Source organism: Astyanax mexicanus, chromosome 11, assembly GCF_023375975.1.
Source record: "Astyanax mexicanus isolate ESR-SI-001 chromosome 11, AstMex3_surface, whole genome shotgun sequence".
Classification (NCBI taxonomy): domain Eukaryota; kingdom Metazoa; phylum Chordata; class Actinopteri; order Characiformes; family Acestrorhamphidae; genus Astyanax; species Astyanax mexicanus.
In genome coordinates this window covers 41,440,979-41,460,000 of record NC_064418.1, presented here as the reverse complement: position 1 = coordinate 41,460,000, position 19,022 = coordinate 41,440,979, and the positions used below count along the sequence as shown (strand labels likewise).

The following is a 19,022-nucleotide window of genomic DNA, read 5'->3' as shown; positions in this document are numbered from 1 at the left end:
GATATTGAATTGCACCGTAAACTATAGCAAACTAATCGTCTTAACTAACATTATTAAGTTTCTTGTTAAAAGTTGGTTTAACTAAATCATTTGTGTTGCAAAATTTACAAATTTTAGTTTATTTTAATCCTAGTTAAAACTCTGCACTACTGCACATGCTCAGTTTTACTCTATAGTTGAATGGGGTCTACAAAGCAATTTTGCAGGGGTTTTCACCTGATGTTGGTCACGCTATTTGCATATATGGGCGTGTCCTCCCACCTGTCACTCACCATCAGTGTGTAGTCTTTCTCCACAAGCTGCCTTCCAATGGAATTTGCATATGTTTTATATAATAGTAACTGCCTGGCCTCAGTGTTGAAGGCTATAAGAGCAAGTTGCTGTGTTTTGTGTTACTGAGTGTGATTATATGCTGGCTGTGTCCACTTGGTTACATTTGCATTAGTTGCAATCTTATGTGACTGACAATAATGCATATATGTAGCAGTCATAAGTTACATATTTCTTAGTTGCTACATTAAATTAGCTAAATAAATAAATAGTGTTGCACCCACTGTGTGATTTGGATTAATTATTAAAACATGTCATTGGCACAACTTTTTTTTTTTTAGCTTACTCTACAGGATAGTCAGCAAAAACCTAAAAGCATAAAAATACACAATTTGTAGAACTTAAATCAGGCTAACTAAAAACACAATTATATATTTTTTAAGTAGGTAATATTTAATATTTCTAGTTGCCACATCTGCATGTGGTATTCTTCAAAACTTGTGCACTCAAAAATCTAGTGCAGTAAGTTGCCTTGGAAATTTGAGTTTTCTCAACTTTTTCATTTCACGAACTGATTAAAACGTGCTTATTACATTTTTTTTAAATATGTTCTTTATTTCTGTGTTTCTCTCTTTCTTCTCTATCCTAAATCTCTACATCCTCAGACATACGGTCTTCAGCTGAGGAACAGTAACGAGGTGGAGATGTGCACGTTTGTGAGCAGTGTGCAGGAGGGCTGCGCAGCAGAGTCTGCAGGTTTAACTGCTGGTAAGAGAACTGAGAGCGAGCTGATGCCACATCCTCTGCACTGCATGACCACACCTATGAGGTCTGACCCTTTAGTGATGCTCAACCCACACAAATGGCCTATCTGCTGCTGCAGCTGCCTCTAATTTTAACACCCCTTGCCCTCACCACCGTATTTTTTTTTCCGATGTCTGACATTTGCACTGTTAACAGGGTCAACATTTAACACTCACCACTCCCCTCTCACTCTTACCCATTCTTATTTTTGTGACATTCTTTAATTTAGAGTTCTATGAAAGGCGTGAATGGCGTGAAAAAAGAGATGTGTTAAATTTTAAAATATGTACAGTCATAAAAAAAACTACACAAATGGCAACTAAACTGTCACTGGAAGTCAATGTAAAAGATTAAAAGATTTCTATCGGTTCATTCATAATAGACCAAATCTGGAAACAATGTAAAGAGTTGCTAAATATTCAAACAATGGGGATTGCAAGCTTAAATCTTGTCATCCTTAGCAGCTGTGTCCATCAGCAGCCAGAGTCTGAGAGAGCACATCTGGCCATACTGTATCTAGGTGGGTGGAGAGTGCTCTCTCTTCTTATTCACTCCCATTGTAATACTGCCTAGAATGAATGCTGCAATTTTTGGCATCAGTTCGAAAGTAGGTGGTTGCTGACTTCACATGTATTGGAGGAGGCATGTGCCTGTGCTCAACCTCCAATGCATTGACAGTGTTCTAGAGTGTTCTAGAATCCTAGTGAGTAGGTGGGTTACTTGAGTATTGTGCAAAAAAATATATATAAAATATATAAAAATGAAATAAAGTAATTAAAGATTAATTGCTGGTAATCCTAGTAACCCTAATAACTTATCACATAGCCTTGCCATGAGCACACTGGCCAGCCTCACTCACAAGATAACACCTTACAACCTGATCTTTGGCACGTCAATGTGCATTTACTTGAACTAAAAAAAACTGAAAAACTGGCACACTTGTCAAGTCAAGTCAAGTCGAGTAGTTTTATTGTCAATACTGCATATGTACAGGACATACAGAGAATTGAAATTACGTTACTCTCCTTCCCAATTTTACAGCAAGTACAGATAATAGATATAATAAAGGAGAATGGGAGACACTATGTGTACAATACAGCAGGGACACAAATAGACATACATGAGACAAAAACAAGGTGCAGTGGTGTGGGGGAGGAATAGATATATAAATATAAGTAAATAAGTAAAAAATAGATATATAATTATAATATAAAAGAGTGGGAGACACTATATGTTCAATACAGCAAGACACAATAAACATACGTAAGACAATAGTGCAATATTGATGGTGATTGAGATGGAATGACAGTAAAAATAGTAAATAAAAGTAGTGCAAATACGGTATATGGTATATAGCTTAAGGCTGGTAAAGTGAATGGGTGCGTAAGTCCTTAAAGTTCACAGTTTAATTAAGTGGAATTAAAGTGCGTATGACAGTGCAAGTATATCAGTAGTGCAGGTGTTGTGTAGTGCAAGTCCGTTTGGAAGGGACTTGCAGTGTATTCTTGAGGGTGGGGTGTTAAATATGATCGTGTTAAAGATTAAACATCTTTATTTTGAAGAGTGTAGTTCAACTGACACTTCTCTCTAACCATTTCCTTTTGTGCCAACCCCCTCCCCTCCAACAGGTGACATCATACTGACGGTAAATGGAGTCAGCATTAAGGGGTTCAGCCATCAGCAAATTATAGAGCTGATCCGCGAGTCCATCAACATGCTAAAGTAAGTTTAATGCAAGACACACGCTTTTGCCAACATACTGCCATGATGAGTCTATGCCATGACATATCCTGTGTTTTAACCTTAACCTCAGTATATCAGCGGTTCATTACTGAGCAGATGATTACTGAGCTTCAGGCAGAGGCACAATGAGCAATCACATTTCACATTTCTGCATAAATGTTACAGGCATTAACATGCATTCTGTAAGACAGCCTCTTGACCTAAAGAATGGACTCTGACCTAATTCTGTGGTGTATATGTTGTGTGTGTGTGTGTAGGATGGAGACGGTCAGTGGGAGTGTGGTGAAGAGAATTGAGCTGGAGAAGAGGATGCGATTGCTCAAGGTGTGTGTATGATAACAGTGATCTGTAAACACTGCCGGTACAGTAGAGTGATCATAATGTGCCATAATACAACTGAACCCATTAACCCCATCAAACATAATATCAGGAAAACAGGTAAAAGGTTGCTAAATGGCTCTGACCATTGGATTTCCAGTTCTTGGAAATGTTCATTTTCCTAAATAGGAATAGAGTCTGTATCTTTAGCCTTTTAAACATCATTAAAGAACATCTCAGTAAGGTTAATGAGCTTTCACATTAAATATTGTACCTGGAATGTATTATGTTATAGCTAAGAACAATTTAGATGCCTATTAGATTAGATTTGTTTTTAAGGGTGAAATGTTAGATATGATAGCTTTAAAATAATAAGCTCTATATAAGTTATGTTTTGTTCAATCCTAATTAAATGATCTGATTTTATTAACCTTTCTTATTGTCTGAGGGTGAGATATTGGGTATGGCAGGGTTAAATATGAAAGAAAGTTTTTTTTTTTGAGGAACTGTTAGCTGTATTAGGTTTCATACTAAATCAGTATTTTGAGTCATTGCATGTTTTAACCAGCAACAATTTAAGATTTTTTTATTTTTGAGGGTGTAATGATTGCTAAGATACACTCTAAAAAATAAAGAGTTTTGTCAACTTTTTGTAGAATTACACTGATCCAAAAAAGTTAAAACACTGTCAACAAATATTTTACATTAACTACACAAAAAAATAAATTTTCATAAATCTGTATAAACACTATTTTTATATTTTATGTATATTAGCAACTGAGAACTCAAAACTATTATTTATCTGTCTTACTGTCAATCAAAAGTATTGTATAATTCAGATATGACCAGTTAGACCCAGACAGCATATAGTCTATATACACTCAAACACACAAAAAACACAGTAACTTGTTCTTATAGCTTTCAAGATTGAGGCCAAGCAGATATTGCACAACACATATGTGAAGCCCAAGAGAAGGCAGCCTGTGGGGAATGACTACACACTGATGGTGAGTTAAAGGTGGGAGGACACGCCCAATATGCAAATGGTGTGACCAACATCAGGTGAAAACCCCTGCATAATTGCTCAGTAGACCTTGTTTCAGTAGGGATCAAAACTGAGCATGTGCAATAGTGCAGAGTATTTGGCTTACTTTTTAGAGCGTAGGATGTAATCTAAAAAAAAAAACACTTTAAATTACTCTCCTTAAGGTGATTTTTAAGTCAGCTGAACAACAAATATTGAATTGCACAATAAACTATAGAAACCTAGTTGCTAGAAAGTAACATTATTAAGTTTCTTGTTAAAAGTTGACCTAAATAAATTATGTGTTTGCAAAATTTACAAATTGTAATTGAACTCTAGTTGAGGCCAAGCCAACTACTCTGCTCTACTGCACATGCTCAGTTTAACTCTTTAGTTAAACGGGGTCTACTGAGCAATTATTCAGGGGTTTTCACTTGATGTTGGTCATGCTATTTGCATATTGGGCGTGTCCTCCCACCTCTCTCTCACTCACCATCAGTGTGTATTCATTCTGCACAAGCTGCCTTCTCTTGGGATTTGCATATGTGTTATATAATAATAATTGCTTGGTCAAGAGTGTTGAAGGCTGTAAGAGCAAGTTATTGTGTTTTGTGTTGCTGAATGTATACAGCATATATGCTGTCTGGGTTCAGCTAATCATATTATGACTGATGATACAAGTTAGAAAACTTTATTTGGTAAGGTGTGACAAAGTTTTGAAAGGTCAAATCATAAGCAGGCAGGTTTAAGTAGGGTAAGACTAGGTTTATCTATGCTTATGAAACTTTATGGTTTGTATTTAGAGTTTACATTTCACCCAAACAAGTACTTAAAAAAAAGTCTACATGTTTATCGTCAGAATTTCTTGATTTTGGATGTAATCAGTTTGAAAAACATCTTTTCCTGACAAATAGACCAAAAAGTTCAGCTTCTCATGACTCATGACAACCAGGAAAATTCTCTATATCCGCAAATCTCGATGCTGCACTACAGTACTCCAAATTCCCGCTGACACAGCCTGAGAAGATCTCTAGACTGACTGTGTGATACCTTTTCTCATGTGAGCTTGTTTTTTTTTTTTATCTCAACACAGCAAACACTGCATGAGAAATGGGTGGAGCTCAAGGCCCTCACGCTGCAGGAAAAACGTCTTACTCGAGGTGAGAAAAAAGAGCCAGCTGAAAAACCACACGCACATCCTCTCTCTCGCCCATTCACTTAATGAAGCGGGCTGATGAGGGCACAGTGTAAAGCGAGAGAAAGCATAAATCTCTCTGGGGGAGTTCCAAACTTAGACCTCAAGTTTATATGCTGATCAGCAGAGCAGGCTTTAGGTACAGTGTAGACGGTTCCTGTTGAATAGGTGATTATCACGTGGATTCTCATATCTCAGACAGGAATCCACAGCTCACCAGCACCAACATGTCAACAGGCAACATGCGTCTCTCGTTATCTGTTGCATCACTTCTTGGTAATGACTGAAAACCTTCAGTGAATGGCCTGAAACCAATCAGCATCTCCAATCAGCCAGCTCTAGAGTACCACACGCTGCAGATTTTATAACCACTGCTACTCCGATTCATTAGCTTTGGTGTATGAATGGCGTGATGATCAGGTCATGTTTTGTAATTAGGTAACGGTAATGTAAGTTAAAGAATAAAACAGTGGTTTGCTTAAACCAGTATTAAATTCCTCAAGTTAAGTTACAGCACCTAACTATAGCACCTTTCAAGATATCAAAGACATACCTTTACAATCACACACTAAGAAAAGTAAGTACAGATTTGTACTTAAAAGAGTACAAAGCTTGATGCTGGGGCTGTACCTTATATTGAGGTACAAAACAGTACCTTTCAGTGAAAGTCCTTTTTTGTACCCATAGTTTTTGTGCCAGTAAAGATTATAAAGATTATAAACATTATCTTCAACTGAATATGGCTCAAAAACTTGATGATCCAAAATTGTCTTGCTTTCAAATAAAAAAATTGCAATTTAAATATATATATATAGTTTATTAGTACAGTGATACAGAATACTGAATGTACCCTTTGGCTGCAGGTTAAATAGTACAAATCTGTACTTATTGCTGTTAGAAATGACTTTGTACTTCAGAGGGAACAAATCTGACCCTGTAAAGACCAATATTGTACCTTTGAGGGTACAATTATGAAGAGTGTACCTTTGAGTACAAAAAAGTACTCGTATCGTACCTCTGTTTTTTAGAGTGCAACACTCTACATACACACACAAACACACACCAGTTAGAAGTGCTAGCCAAACTGCTCACAGCATAACCTTAACCGGAAACAACCACCCACCTGAAGAACCTCATTTAGCCCTAAGTCATTGTGCAGAGTGTTAATCTGTTTCTACACATGCAGACACACACAGATACACACAACCAGCGAGTGACCAATTATAGGCCAATTAAAAATAACCAATTAACCTGATCTCCATGTTTTTGGACTGTGTGAAGAAACCCACATGGACACATGGGCACTCCCAATTTTTATTACTCTTGATCCCGGAGTTCCACTGCCCTGCAATTTTAGTGTTTTCCTATCTTCCAACATAATCCAGCTAATTAGCTCATTATCAGACCAATTTTTGTTGCTAAAAATTGAAAAGCACAAAAATTAGCAGAGCAGTGCGCCTCCAGAATCAGGTTTGAGGACCACTGCCCTAAATTCCACTGCAAAGCTTATCTTACAAGCTCATCACAAGCTTGTAAAATGAGTAAGACTCTTATTTTATTAGTCTCACTGTTACAACTCTGCCTACGTATGTTGCTTATGTGAAACTGGGATGGGTGTGTGGTTATGTTTTTATCTGGGGCTGGGACTGCAGAATATCTAGCAAAAGCTCAACCTGGTTGCAGCTGCTGAGGGGTTTGTGGCTTTCAGTTTTGCCATTTCCCAGAACTACTTTTAGAGATAACAAACAGGAAGGTTACTCTGCTGGTACTCATGGTCGTTGGGTGTCCACTTCTTCTTTCTGACTTGTAAAAAACGTTTTGATGTAACAAGACTTTATTTCAAATAATATTTGGATAATAGCAATACTATTGACCCATTCATTCCAAAAAACTGACTACAATGCAACATAAGAATAAGCTTTCCAAATATAAGTTTATGACTTATATTTTGCATGTAAGTATACATGAATCTTAAAGGAACTGTCACTAAGTACCAAAAACCTTTATTAAAGTGATATGACACACTCTACAAAGTGCTTTTGTGGTTTAGTCAGGAAAACTAATATATTTTGAGTGAACTTACCGGCCAGTACCACTCAATAAAATGAGTTCAGAGAACTTCAACCTGAAAACTTAAAAGTGTTTGCTGAGACAATAATATATATATATATATATATATATATATATATATATATATATATATATATATATATATATATATATATATAAAAACTTTTAATATACTACAAGTCAATGCTCTTTCTACAGTGTTGGTTCATACAGCTTTCCCATAATGCTCCTGACACCATATATTTGCATATTGGGTGTGGCTTTTCCCTTACCTACCATCTTTATGTTGTCTGTTGCCCAAAGCTACCTTATCCTAGGCATGTGTTAGTGTAATATGTCACTTTTAGCTTGGTTAAAGAGTTCATGCTTATGCTGCTCTGGCATTGCAGCGCTATAAAAATATGCTAAATATATGTAATACCTATGTACAAGTAAAGATACTTGTAAAAAAAACTGTTGAGTTAAATAAACTATAGTTGTGTGAACAAAACTCAGTTTTTTCATTGATCAAAGTCATTTAGCTTTGACTCTGACTGAGTTAAGTTGAATTAACTTAAAATTATATATTTTTACAACTTAACTGAGTCAAAACAAAATGATGACTTGACTTGAGTTAAGTTGAGCCAATTAGTTTTTTCTTTCAGTGCAGAAATGTTTATATATGGTCATATAATCTCTGCTATCAATCCATGTATTGATGTTGATATAACAATGGCTCTTTTCTTTGCAGGTAACCTGAGCGTCAGCTCTCAGCACCCTTCCATGGACTCGCTCATGTCCATCTCCTCTCCGACGGGTCGGTGCGGCCAACGTTTTTCCAGCGACAGCAGCTGCCTGAGCGTACTGACAGACGACAGCGAGGACTTACTGTCCCCGGTATTTGACGAATACAGCCAGTTCAGCCCAACCGACCCAAATCGTGAATTCTTTAGTAAGGAATCTCAGCCAGACTGGCCCTCGTTCCGGCCCACCCTGACCCGCACCCGCAGCATCAGCAGCGGCAGCAGCAGGAGCACCTGCCAATCTCCTACATGGGACAACGCCCGGGCCTCCTCTTCGGCCCAAAGCTCTGTGTTTGGCACTTTGCCCCGCAGAGGGAGGAAAGCAAGCATGCGCAAACACATTCTGAAGTTTATACCTGGACTAAACCACTCTGTGGAGGAGGAGGAGGCCACTTGAGACACCACTGTTGGTCCTATAGACTTCTGGCACAGTAGACAAATGTGAAAGTTTCTTGTCTAACTAATGAACTGATTTTCTGAGGAGTACAGAATGAATGTGCCTAATAAAAGTGGCTTTTTTTTTGTGAACATTTAATATTTGAAAGACATTCAAATATCAAGAACTCCTGACACTCTAGAACAGATGGGGTTCTACAAACTCTCACATTCACCCAGTTTTGTTGACGGGTTCCATGTTGGCCCCACATATGGATATCAGTGATGAGCTTCATCTGGATTATACACTGCACATGATGCTTAGATGGGACCCATTTGAGATCCTGGTGACCACACATGCTCAAACCCACCCATGTGAGCCCCTTCATGGCTTGAGTTTGATGAAAGCAAGCCACACACGAACATTAGCATTACAAACTTCTGCACACACACATATATATACACTTAAAGAACTGTATAAGAACATGTGCAGAAACAGGTAGCACAGGGTGCTGTTCAATCAATGTATATAAGTGAATACGTGAATATGTGACACTGGACATTTTACTGCTATTGCTGTAATTGCTTTGCAATTTGCATACTTGTAAAGTGCACCAAGCACTGCCCTGGTGTGCACTGATTCATTGCATTAAACTCACATTGCAATAGCTGTTTCCTACTAAAGAATCTCACTGATGTCTGCGATCTTCTACCTGTACAGGAGAGTGTGTGAGAATGAGTTGAGCAATCATGCAATTCTCCTAGATGTGACCTAGATGTTTAGATGTTCTCATCACTGCATGTAGCAAAAAAAATAAAGGTTGTTTTTTTTTATCTGTGATGCACCTGATCTTTTTTTTTTCTTCAGGTAAACTAGTAAAACAGAGTGAAAATAATGAATAAGGTAAATTTTGTTAAAGATTATTTTTTTAAATAAAGCAAATTTAGCTGAGAGCGCTCTGGCGCCGTGGAAGGAATGAGCACGCTAGGTTGTGTGAGTTAACAAATACCACAGGCCTTCACCACAAAGATCAAAGAAAAGTGTTCAAAACAGGATGCGGTGTAGCTGAAGGTACTACCCTACTGACTATTTTTTGCTTTTTTGTAGCTGAGGTCCTTTAACTGACTGAAAATCTATCACTTTTGCCACCAATGTCTGCCAGTATTGAGTACAGGCTATCTAAAAAGCAGATCTTTAGAATGTTTTAATGAGAATGCATTGTAAAGGAGATTAAAGTATTAAAATATGTCTAAACTCCTGATAAACTGACTGTGACTGTGTTGTTGCTGCTTTTGCCTTTCATAAGATCCATATCTGCATTTTAATCTACTTTTTTTGGTTAAGTTTTAACACAAGGTACACTCTTCTGACTTATAAGTATTAGATGTTTATTAATTGGTCAGTCTTGTTTGACCACATCACACTGCAGAGGGCAGTATGGTACACCATTTGCAAATTATTTGCAAAAATTAAGAGACAACTTTAGTTTTTGAATCAGTTTATCTGATTTTGCTATTTATAGGTAAAAGTTTGAGTAAAATGAACATTGTTTTTTATTCTATAAAGTACAGACAACATTTCTCCAAATAAAAATATTGTAATTTATAGCATTTATTTTCAGAAAATGAGAAATGGCCAAAATAATAAAAAGATGCAGAGCTTTCAGACCTCAAATAATGCAAAGAAAACAAGTTCATAATTATAAATTTTTCATAAATCAATATTTGGTGGAATAACCAAATAATCACAGTTAATCACAGTTTTCATGCATCTTGGCATGTTCTCCTCCACCAGTTTTACACACTGCTTTTTGATGACTTTAGGCCTTTACTCCTGGTGCAAAAATTCAAGCAGTTCAATTACAATTAGTACATTTTGCAACACAAATGATTTAGTTAGGCCAACTTTTAACAAGAAACTTAATAATGTTAGTTCAGGTAATAACACTGTAAAACCCGATAAGTTGACTAAACTCAAAACTTTTGTTGGAACCGATTACATAATACATTTTTAGTTCATGTAATATAATTTTTAAGCTCAGTGAACTTAAGAAATACATATATATTTAAAATTAATATTTTCCTGAACTTGTATTAAATCTTTTTTCTGGTTTCATTAAATTATTTTTTAAATACTCAAAGAATAGTAAATGAAAAAAAAAACAGTAAAGAAGCTAACACGGAGTTACTGCAGCTCAGTAAATGATGCTTGTTCTTACAACCAACAACACAAAAACCAAACATTTAATTATAATAGGCGATCTACAAGTTTACCTAACCTAGCCTGGGAGGAATCACTACACACTGATGGTGAGTGCCAGAAACTGTTGGACACACCCAGTATGCAAATCGATTGTGACAGAAGCCAATGGAAAAGAAGCTGTTAATGGCAAAACAGACTAAACTCAGTTATTATAAGTTGGTTCAACTCAAAGATCTCAGTTTGAATGAATATGTTCCCACAAACGTTCAACTAACTCAAAATAGTTGAGTATTGTTAAGAAATCTTTAGAGACTTAATTTATTTGAGTTCAAACAACTTCTGGGTTTACAGTGTAGTTTGCTCTAGTTTATGGTGCAATTCAATATTTATTGATCAACTGATTTAAAAATCACATTTAGGTGAACAATTTTGATTTTTGTTTTCAAAAATGTGCAAGATCATACTTTTTGTGTTATTATTGTAGGAACATTATATTTGTCAATACCCTTGACTTGACAAGAAGCTGGTATTTTTCTGATCAATTTAAGCAGAAAAACTATAAAATTCAAAAGAGTTATGTACCTTTTCTTTATACTATATGGAAATTGCACTGAAAGTAAAAACATGGCCAGATCAGACCGCCCTAACAAGTTCCGCCCAAGAGCAGACCGCAAGATGTGTAAAGAAGCCTCTAACAATCCTGAAGTATCACACATTTTGTGCAGTCTGTTCTACTGCAACCTAACAGCAGTGATTTCGGCCTGTAGCTACTGTATCTACCTAGTCTTTCCCACAGTATGCTCTACTGGACCCATCACCCCACATAAACCCACATTTTCCCCTTTTGTTCTCTCATTTGCATCAACAGAACACTTGCTGTGGGTGTCCGGACTGAAGCCTGTTGCTTCTGTTTAACCACAGCAAAATGAGAATGAGGCATAAAAGAGCAAAGTGTTTTTGAGAAAGAGCTGCAGTGCAGACAGTGCATCTCCAACTTCAGATCAGATAACAAGCCACAAACTCAGTAACCTGTGCATCATTACCTTGTGCATCATCTGCTGCTATGATTTGCTCACCTGTTGCCGAGGTGTAGCTGGGAACCCCTTTCTCTTTGACTAATATAGCAGTTCTCACCTCAGGCCATTGCACCTCTGTGTGTGTGTTGTGCTAAAATCAATAGAGTTTATACCTAAACAAGTACGCTAAAATATGGTGCAAATTAACCATTAATATATCTACTTGCTACATAGACTGTATATAGCTGGACAGAGCATCGTCTCTCAAAAGTGAAGCCACCACAGGTCGGGCGCCCCCTGCTGTTCGGTTTCAGAAAGCTGTGTAACCCCACCCATCCCCATAGGTTTCAAAGGCAAAAAAGACAACTTTCAATCACGTTTTTTTCTAATATACTGTAATTCTACCTCCATTATTTAAATGCAGCAGCTAGTGTAACCTCTGCTTATATTGTCAAATTTTTATATCCCAACAGAATTCGTTTGTTAAAACGTTATTCAGCTCTATTCAAAAAAGGTGTGGTTATTGTAAAAGAGCTGGTTATGGGCGGGACCAATAACAGACCGTCAGCTACGCTCCGCCCCGCTCTGCAGCCTGTGACCGCAAGGCAGCCCTCAGGGGCGGGGTTATTCAAATGAGTAGGCTGTCTCTCCACAGTCTTTCTCCCTCCTCTGGTCTCTACTGAGCAGACTCGGGTTTCAGGATTGCCAACATGGTGGAAGATTTTGGCTTCATTTTCATTGAATGAATGGGAACGGCGACACGGCGTCCATCTTTTTTTACAGTCTCTGACTTGCTATAATCCAAATATGACCAGCAAGTCCCAGCCAGCATACAGTCACACTGAGTAACACAAAACATAGCAATTCGCTATTGCTTTAAAACCAAAGCCAAGCAGCTAACCATTACTTAACACGTATGGAAATCCCAGGAGAAGACAGCCTGTGTGGAATGACTACACACTAATGGTGAGTGAGAGATGGGAGGACAGACCCAATATGCAAATATCATTACCAACAACAGGTAAATACTCCTGTTGCTATGGCATATCTTATCTTAAAAGAACATAGCAGTTCTTACCTCGGAACATTGCAGCTGTGTGCATGATTTGCTAAAATCAATACAGACTACATCTGAACAAGTTAAAAACTAAAACATGAGAGGAATTTAGGCAGCTTATGAAGAATGACTACACACTGATGGTGAGTGAGAGGTGGGAGGACATGCCCAATATGCAAATAGCTTGACCAACATCAGGTGAAAATCCCTGCATAACTGCTTAGTAGAATAATGTATAACATCACAGCTTACTAGTTGTACTCCTGTAGCATGGAAGAGCTTACTAAGCAATTATGCAGGGTTTTTTTTACCTGATGTTGCTCATGCTAATTGCATAGTAGGTGTGTCCTCCCATCTCTCACTCACCATCAGTGTGTAGTCATTCACCACAAGCTGCCTTCTGCCTCTTTGGTGAGTCAAGGATTTATTTTTTAGGATATATATCATTTAAGAAGACACTATTTGGTCCACTGCTCCACAACATACTTATTTATGGTGCCAATAGGCTCATATTCATTTTCTCTGGAGAGTTCCGTTCATTATTTGCAATGTGCACATTTGCACACTTGTGTGAGGAATGGGTGAGATTAATGAATGTATTCACTAGAAGGGGTGTCCACAAACATTCATATATGGGATGAGATGTGTGTACACACAACATATTTCATACTGAGAGTCTAATAGCTGATTGACCATTATTAGCCCTGTGTGCTGGAAAACATGTCAGAATCAATTTGTACACACACACACACACACACACACACATAGTCACAAATAACCAGTGGCACAAATCTGACATGAAAACATGCATGAGAATGTTAATCTTAAAATACCTCTTGGTGACGGCGGTCACTCGAGGAGGATTAAATCACAAGGACAAATGGTTTGTTTGTAGTGGAGCGTTGGACAAAAGGCCATTCATTTGGGCCAGTACAAATCCTCTGCTCACCATTGGCTCAGAACGTTTATAGAATTACATCGCACCCCAGCACAAAAGCCCTGCTTGCCATTGCCTGTGTGCCTGGTCATTATAATGCAAGATGGGACGTTTCTCAAAGTGTAGAAGAGAAGAATGGTGGGGCAGAACAGTGACTGGGCATGATGCACAGCCATTAAACTAATCTTTCCACTTGTAACCTTTTCCAATAAGACGTGAAAGGAAGCAGGGGTGAATTAAGGACATTTCAAGACCTGTGCACTGACCAGAAAGGAACATTTAAGCTAAGTCAAGATGGCAGACACTACAAGACCGCTTGAGAGTGAAAGCTGCGCCGTGCTGGAACCAGCACTGGACATCAGTGGAGGAATAACGCTGGAGGCCCTGCAGACTTTAGAAGAAGCAGGAGGGAGTCAGACTGCTCTGGTTATGACTGAAGGAGATGATTCTGTGTTTTACAGTGAAGATGAAGAAATTCCACAGGAAGTTTCCGTCTCTGATCCACGGTCTGTGTCTTTGGGACCCATAGGGCCTCTAGAGCCTCAGTCTTCACCACAGATTCTGGATTTGGGAGCTGAAGAGCTGGTGCAGTCTCTGAGTCACAGCACTGAGCTAATGGAATCCGGATATATGTATTATAGCGGTGCCGAGCAGGAGGAAGTGGAGAATATAATGGAGAGTAAAATAAACCATATTTCATCATCAGCCCATGTTCCAGCAGTGGAGGGTGAGACTGAAGCGGCACTCGAAGAGCTTTTACAGCCTTCAACAGTACCATATGCATGGTCTACTAGAAATGAATCTGCAGTGTTGTCTGCAGAAGAAAAGAAGCAGGCAGACAACAACTCACTGGGACACGTGACGACTGGGATTCCAAAAGAACTGCATCTGGAGCAGCCAACACTGGAAAAAGGTAAATCTATGTAATAAAATTCTATAATGGACACATAACTATAAATATGCATGTTAGTAAAAAAAACGTAAAACAAAAAACAAAAACAATTTTGCCTATTAAGTTTGTAATCTAATACACTTCAAAAAAAAAACTTCAAAACTGAGTATGGGTAGCTTAAATATTAACCAATTCAGGTCCAATACGCTTTCCATTTATGGGATTTAGCAGACACTTTTATCCAGAGTGACTTACACGGTTATTCCTAATATAGAGGTGGACCAATGTGGTGTTAGGAGTCTCTTAATGGTGTAGCACAGCACATTACTGTATATTATATTATTCTAGTTTATAAAATTTTGACTAGATAAAATAAGATGAACTGATAAAAAACATTTTTAGCCAAATGGTTTATATTTATTTTGACTAACCTATGGGCCAAAGTTAAAATGTGATAATGTTGATAATGTGTTAATACTCTGTATGGAATATAGCAGAATTTATACGGTCAGTAGGATCCAACCATAAGCAAAATGCTATTTTTTTAAGGTTATTATATACGAACATTTTTTTAGCTATTGGTTGGCTTTAGAAATAAACTCATTTTTATTATTACTTAACTAATAATCAAATACAAATAATACTATTAATTGTAACTACCCATAACTTTGAGTTATTTAGAGTTTTCCTTTAGAAAATGAAATAGAGCTTGGAGCTGACTTATCATTAGGCCCAAGTTGAGGTCACTGTGATGCTCAATGCTTGCTCATTGCTTACACTCCACAAACAGTCTATTTTCATGCCTTGTGCCTGGGCCATTTAAACAGCGACAGAGTTTATGAACATATCTAGACCAATGGGCATGGTGGTCTGGATGTAAGGTGTGTTCAGGTAAATTTCTGCTGTATTGCTGTATTGGCAATTGAAAACAAAGGTGTACCATTGACTGAAATGGTGAAACTTAGGCAACAGTCAAACATCAAATGTTTATTGCTATTTATTTTATCTATATTACATTGAAGTTTAAATAAACTTGGAGGTCTTTCTGTGTTTTACCTTTTTATTCTGAGTGTTTACAGAGTATATGGTTCCATCAAGAAAATAGTAAGTTTCCCGGCCGTGGTACAAATTAAACGTTCTGTGTTTTTCCTTTTATTTAGATCGTTTTTGCAGCGTTGTGTTTTAATGGCGTTTTTCACTGTTAAAATCCACCATCTACAGGCGGCCGCGTGTAACTGCAGCAAGAACGCTGGATAAAAAAGAAGCTAAAATTCAGCGTTTTGCTTAATTTAACTGAAAACAACAATATTATATAATTCAGTAGTTAGGTATATGTAAAATAAATGATTAGAATTAACTTATGAATTCTAACTGTTAAATAGCTGTTGTTCAGCCTGGTTAGGGTCTAGGCTGAGCAGAGGCTCCAGCTGATGATGCGTTCCTCCATAGCCACGCCCCTCTCCTCTCCCCACGCCCCCACGTCAAAAGGGGGTCAAAATAGACTCGCAAACAAAACGGAGGAACGCAAAGGAGGGAAAGTATTGCAAAGAGAAAAAAGGAACGCAAAGTGCAAAACGCAAAGAAAAAGTGTTTTTGCAAAAGATTAATTCTAAAAAAAATATTACAATTGAAAAAAGGTAACTTATGTTCTCTTCTTTGTTTGCAAAATTAGATTTTTTTTGCAATTCGTGGAGATTTTTTTTGTGACAGTTTTATTTTCTCGTCAGCATTAAAGACCCCAATTTGACTCCATACCTGCTCGCCCACCTTCACAACGTGAACGAGCAGGTCAGTTTCATCTGCTGAGATGTGCAGAAGTGCTGGGCTGTTAAAATAGCAATAGCGAAAAGTCTGAGGACACCTGACACTTAAAGGGAATGGCACGTGACACACTAATTGGTTTATTTCACGTTACGCACAAAACGCATCCATGATTAATTAGGAGAATTAGTAAATGCCCTTCACGCATTTTGATTCCACAAGGCATACTTTTCCTACCGTTACAATAGAAAGACACAATGACACGTCTACAGATCGCTAAAATAGGGCCCATTGTGTTAATCATGAACCATTCAAGTTGTTAATCATTATGATTTGCAAGGTAGTCTAGGGAACACTCAATCAGTGCAAATCTTTGAACTGAATTTTTTTTTTTGCTGGACTGGGAGATTTTTAGGGGTGTTCAATTCTACAATGGATATCCTAACATATCTGCAGTTCAATACAGTGTTTAATACAGATAACAAGGATTTGATTAGATCCTATGTTAGCTGATTGCAGTTTGATTTGAGTCTGTTTCAGACTCAGCAGAGGGCGATGAAAGCACTGCACCAAATGAACAGCATGAAGAAACAGAGGATCAGGAACAAGACAGACATGTAAAATACGGAACGGTCTCATACCGGCGCATCCGCAGGGGTCTCACGCGCCAGAGGATCGAGGAGTTTGAAGCCATGATGCAGCTGTAAACGTGCTGGAAGACCACCAGAAAATGTGAGCTCAAGAAGCAGACTGGGACTGAACAAAAAAAGAAAAACAACATTTTATGCCTTTTCAAGATAAAACATGTTTGCTGTGTTGCATTTACTAGCCCTTTAACAACAATTTACCCAGATTGCAGTTCACTGCATGAATGCGTGATCAGCTATTAGGGATGGATTTCTGAGCTGAAACATATGAGAAAATACTTTTGGTTAATTAAACACTAAAACACTACAAGACTTAACAGGTAAGAGGATGAAGGCACACAATCCTCCAGAGAAAAGACTCATTACTGGAATATTTGTACAGCTCAACTACTAAGCTCAGACGCAACAGGTCATTTCATACCGCAGTTCAGCTGCATTGTTAACATGTGTGCATTCTTGTATAAATTTCATCAGTATTAATCCTGGTGTAATGCATTGTAAAGTTTCTGCCAGACATGATCTACTGAATATTTATACATTTAACAGATTGCATGCTAGGCTTGCATCTTGCTTTGTACATTGCATGAGTAACAATAAAAGGAAACTACAACCAAATCTACACTGTCTGGTTTGGATTTAATTTTTTTTGGGCCCATAAATCATCTTTTTCTTTTACAGCTTTGTAGACAACTTTTAAGTCATGTCATCTTGACCCCATGATTGGAATAGACTTAAATCATCCATGTTATCCATGTCTTTTTAGTACTATTTCTTTACAATGACATGCCAAAACTCCTGGGATAGCAGTATGTAAACTAATCATGAAGTGTTACCTCAGAGGATGGCTTGGGAATGTCCACACTTGTAGAAGTTGTTAGATGCTTCCTTTTTTACTAGTAGAAAACAAAAAGTGTTTGAATGAAATGACATAATCTGACCATAAAAGCTATTAAGGTTATTTATTAGTGCGGAGAAAATGAAAATGTGTATGAAATAATCTATTAGATGTTCTTAATATACTAGCACAGTTTTAGAGGCATTTAACTTCCTCCAGCTCTCACACATACACACAATGCCACAGTCCTAAAATTCGGCCTATTTAAAGCCCCCTGACCACAACATCTGCACCACAACTAACATGTGTGTCCTCTTTATTAAAACCAAAATACGGTCAATATAAACCAAATACCAAAGCTTTTCAGGCTGTGTAAATTTCCTGCTATTGTGTCCTATACCTGGCATCCTGGGGTGTGGAAATGGTATTGGGGGATTGGCGGTGGGCAACCCACACAGTAGCACATCTAAGGGAAGTGTTTTTATTAAGTGACGGGTGCAAAAATCAGTAATATATCAAAAGAAAGAGTAAAAAAAATAAACAGACACTCCAACCAACTAAACCGGGGTGCGTTTCCCGTACAACGACGGAGCCTAGCATTGAACTAACGTGGTACGATGCATCGTTAAACTAACTAACATCTGAAGTACGACCGTTTGCCGAAACCATCGTACTTTGTTGGTACCACAGAAGTCTGAACTATGTTGGTTTGAACCACCGTGGTCTTAACTAAGGTGTTTCCAGATGTGTTCGGCCAGACTTTCCCAGCAGAAAACGTGCAAAACTCACAATCTTTAAAATATTATGCCAAAAATATGTTACTAATGTATCATTTAGGCTATTTATATTGTAATTATCACCAGAACATAACGGACAACAATACTATTAATAAAATAACAATGAACTGCAAGTAAAATGTAGACAATAATTGCTATATATTAATTATTATTTGTAACAGACAGTGTTACTTAAAAAAAAACATACACATATTTGCTATTGCAATATTTTTTTTAATAAAATAATCACCATTCTGAAGAAGTCTTATTAAAATGAGACATGAGAAATGTGTTACTCAGTGGTTCAGCAGAGCGCC

At 37.6% G+C, this 19,022-nt stretch overlaps 2 protein-coding genes across 2 annotated transcripts in view; both read left to right on the top strand.

Annotated features, from left to right (window-relative positions):
• The window catches only part of cytip (cytohesin 1 interacting protein), a 12,228-nt gene extending 2,823 nt beyond the window's left edge, over positions 1-9,405 (top strand). The window contains exons 4-8 of the mRNA XM_007253756.4: positions 936-1,038; positions 2,703-2,796; positions 3,075-3,141; positions 5,253-5,319; positions 8,155-9,405. Of these exons, the coding sequence (XP_007253818.3) occupies positions 936-1,038; positions 2,703-2,796; positions 3,075-3,141; positions 5,253-5,319; positions 8,155-8,603 (780 nt within the window). The 3' untranslated portion in view covers positions 8,604-9,405. The remainder of the gene's footprint in view (positions 1-935; positions 1,039-2,702; positions 2,797-3,074; positions 3,142-5,252; positions 5,320-8,154) is intronic.
• Positions 9,406-13,819: 4,414 nt separating this feature from the next.
• On the top strand, positions 13,820-17,709 carry LOC103041636 (ermin). The gene is made up of 2 exons (XM_007243275.4): positions 13,820-14,707; positions 16,988-17,709. The coding sequence occupies exons 1-2, from the start codon at positions 14,089-14,091 to the stop codon at positions 17,152-17,154; spliced, it is 786 nt and encodes a 261-aa protein (XP_007243337.2). The 5' UTR covers positions 13,820-14,088; the 3' UTR covers positions 17,155-17,709.
• Positions 17,710-19,022: the final 1,313 nt, after the last annotated feature.

What these genes read in the sequence shown, in the direction of transcription:
- LOC103041636 (XM_007243275.4), top strand. Translation starts at nt 14,089, where the DNA reads ATGGCAGACACTACAAGACCGCTTGAGAGTGAAAGCTGCGCCGTGCTG. An exon ending in GCAGCCAACACTGGAAAAAG is followed by an intron (nt 14,708 to 16,987) that starts GTAAATCTATGT and finishes AGTCTGTTTCAG; the next exon opens with ACTCAGCAGAGGGCGATGAA.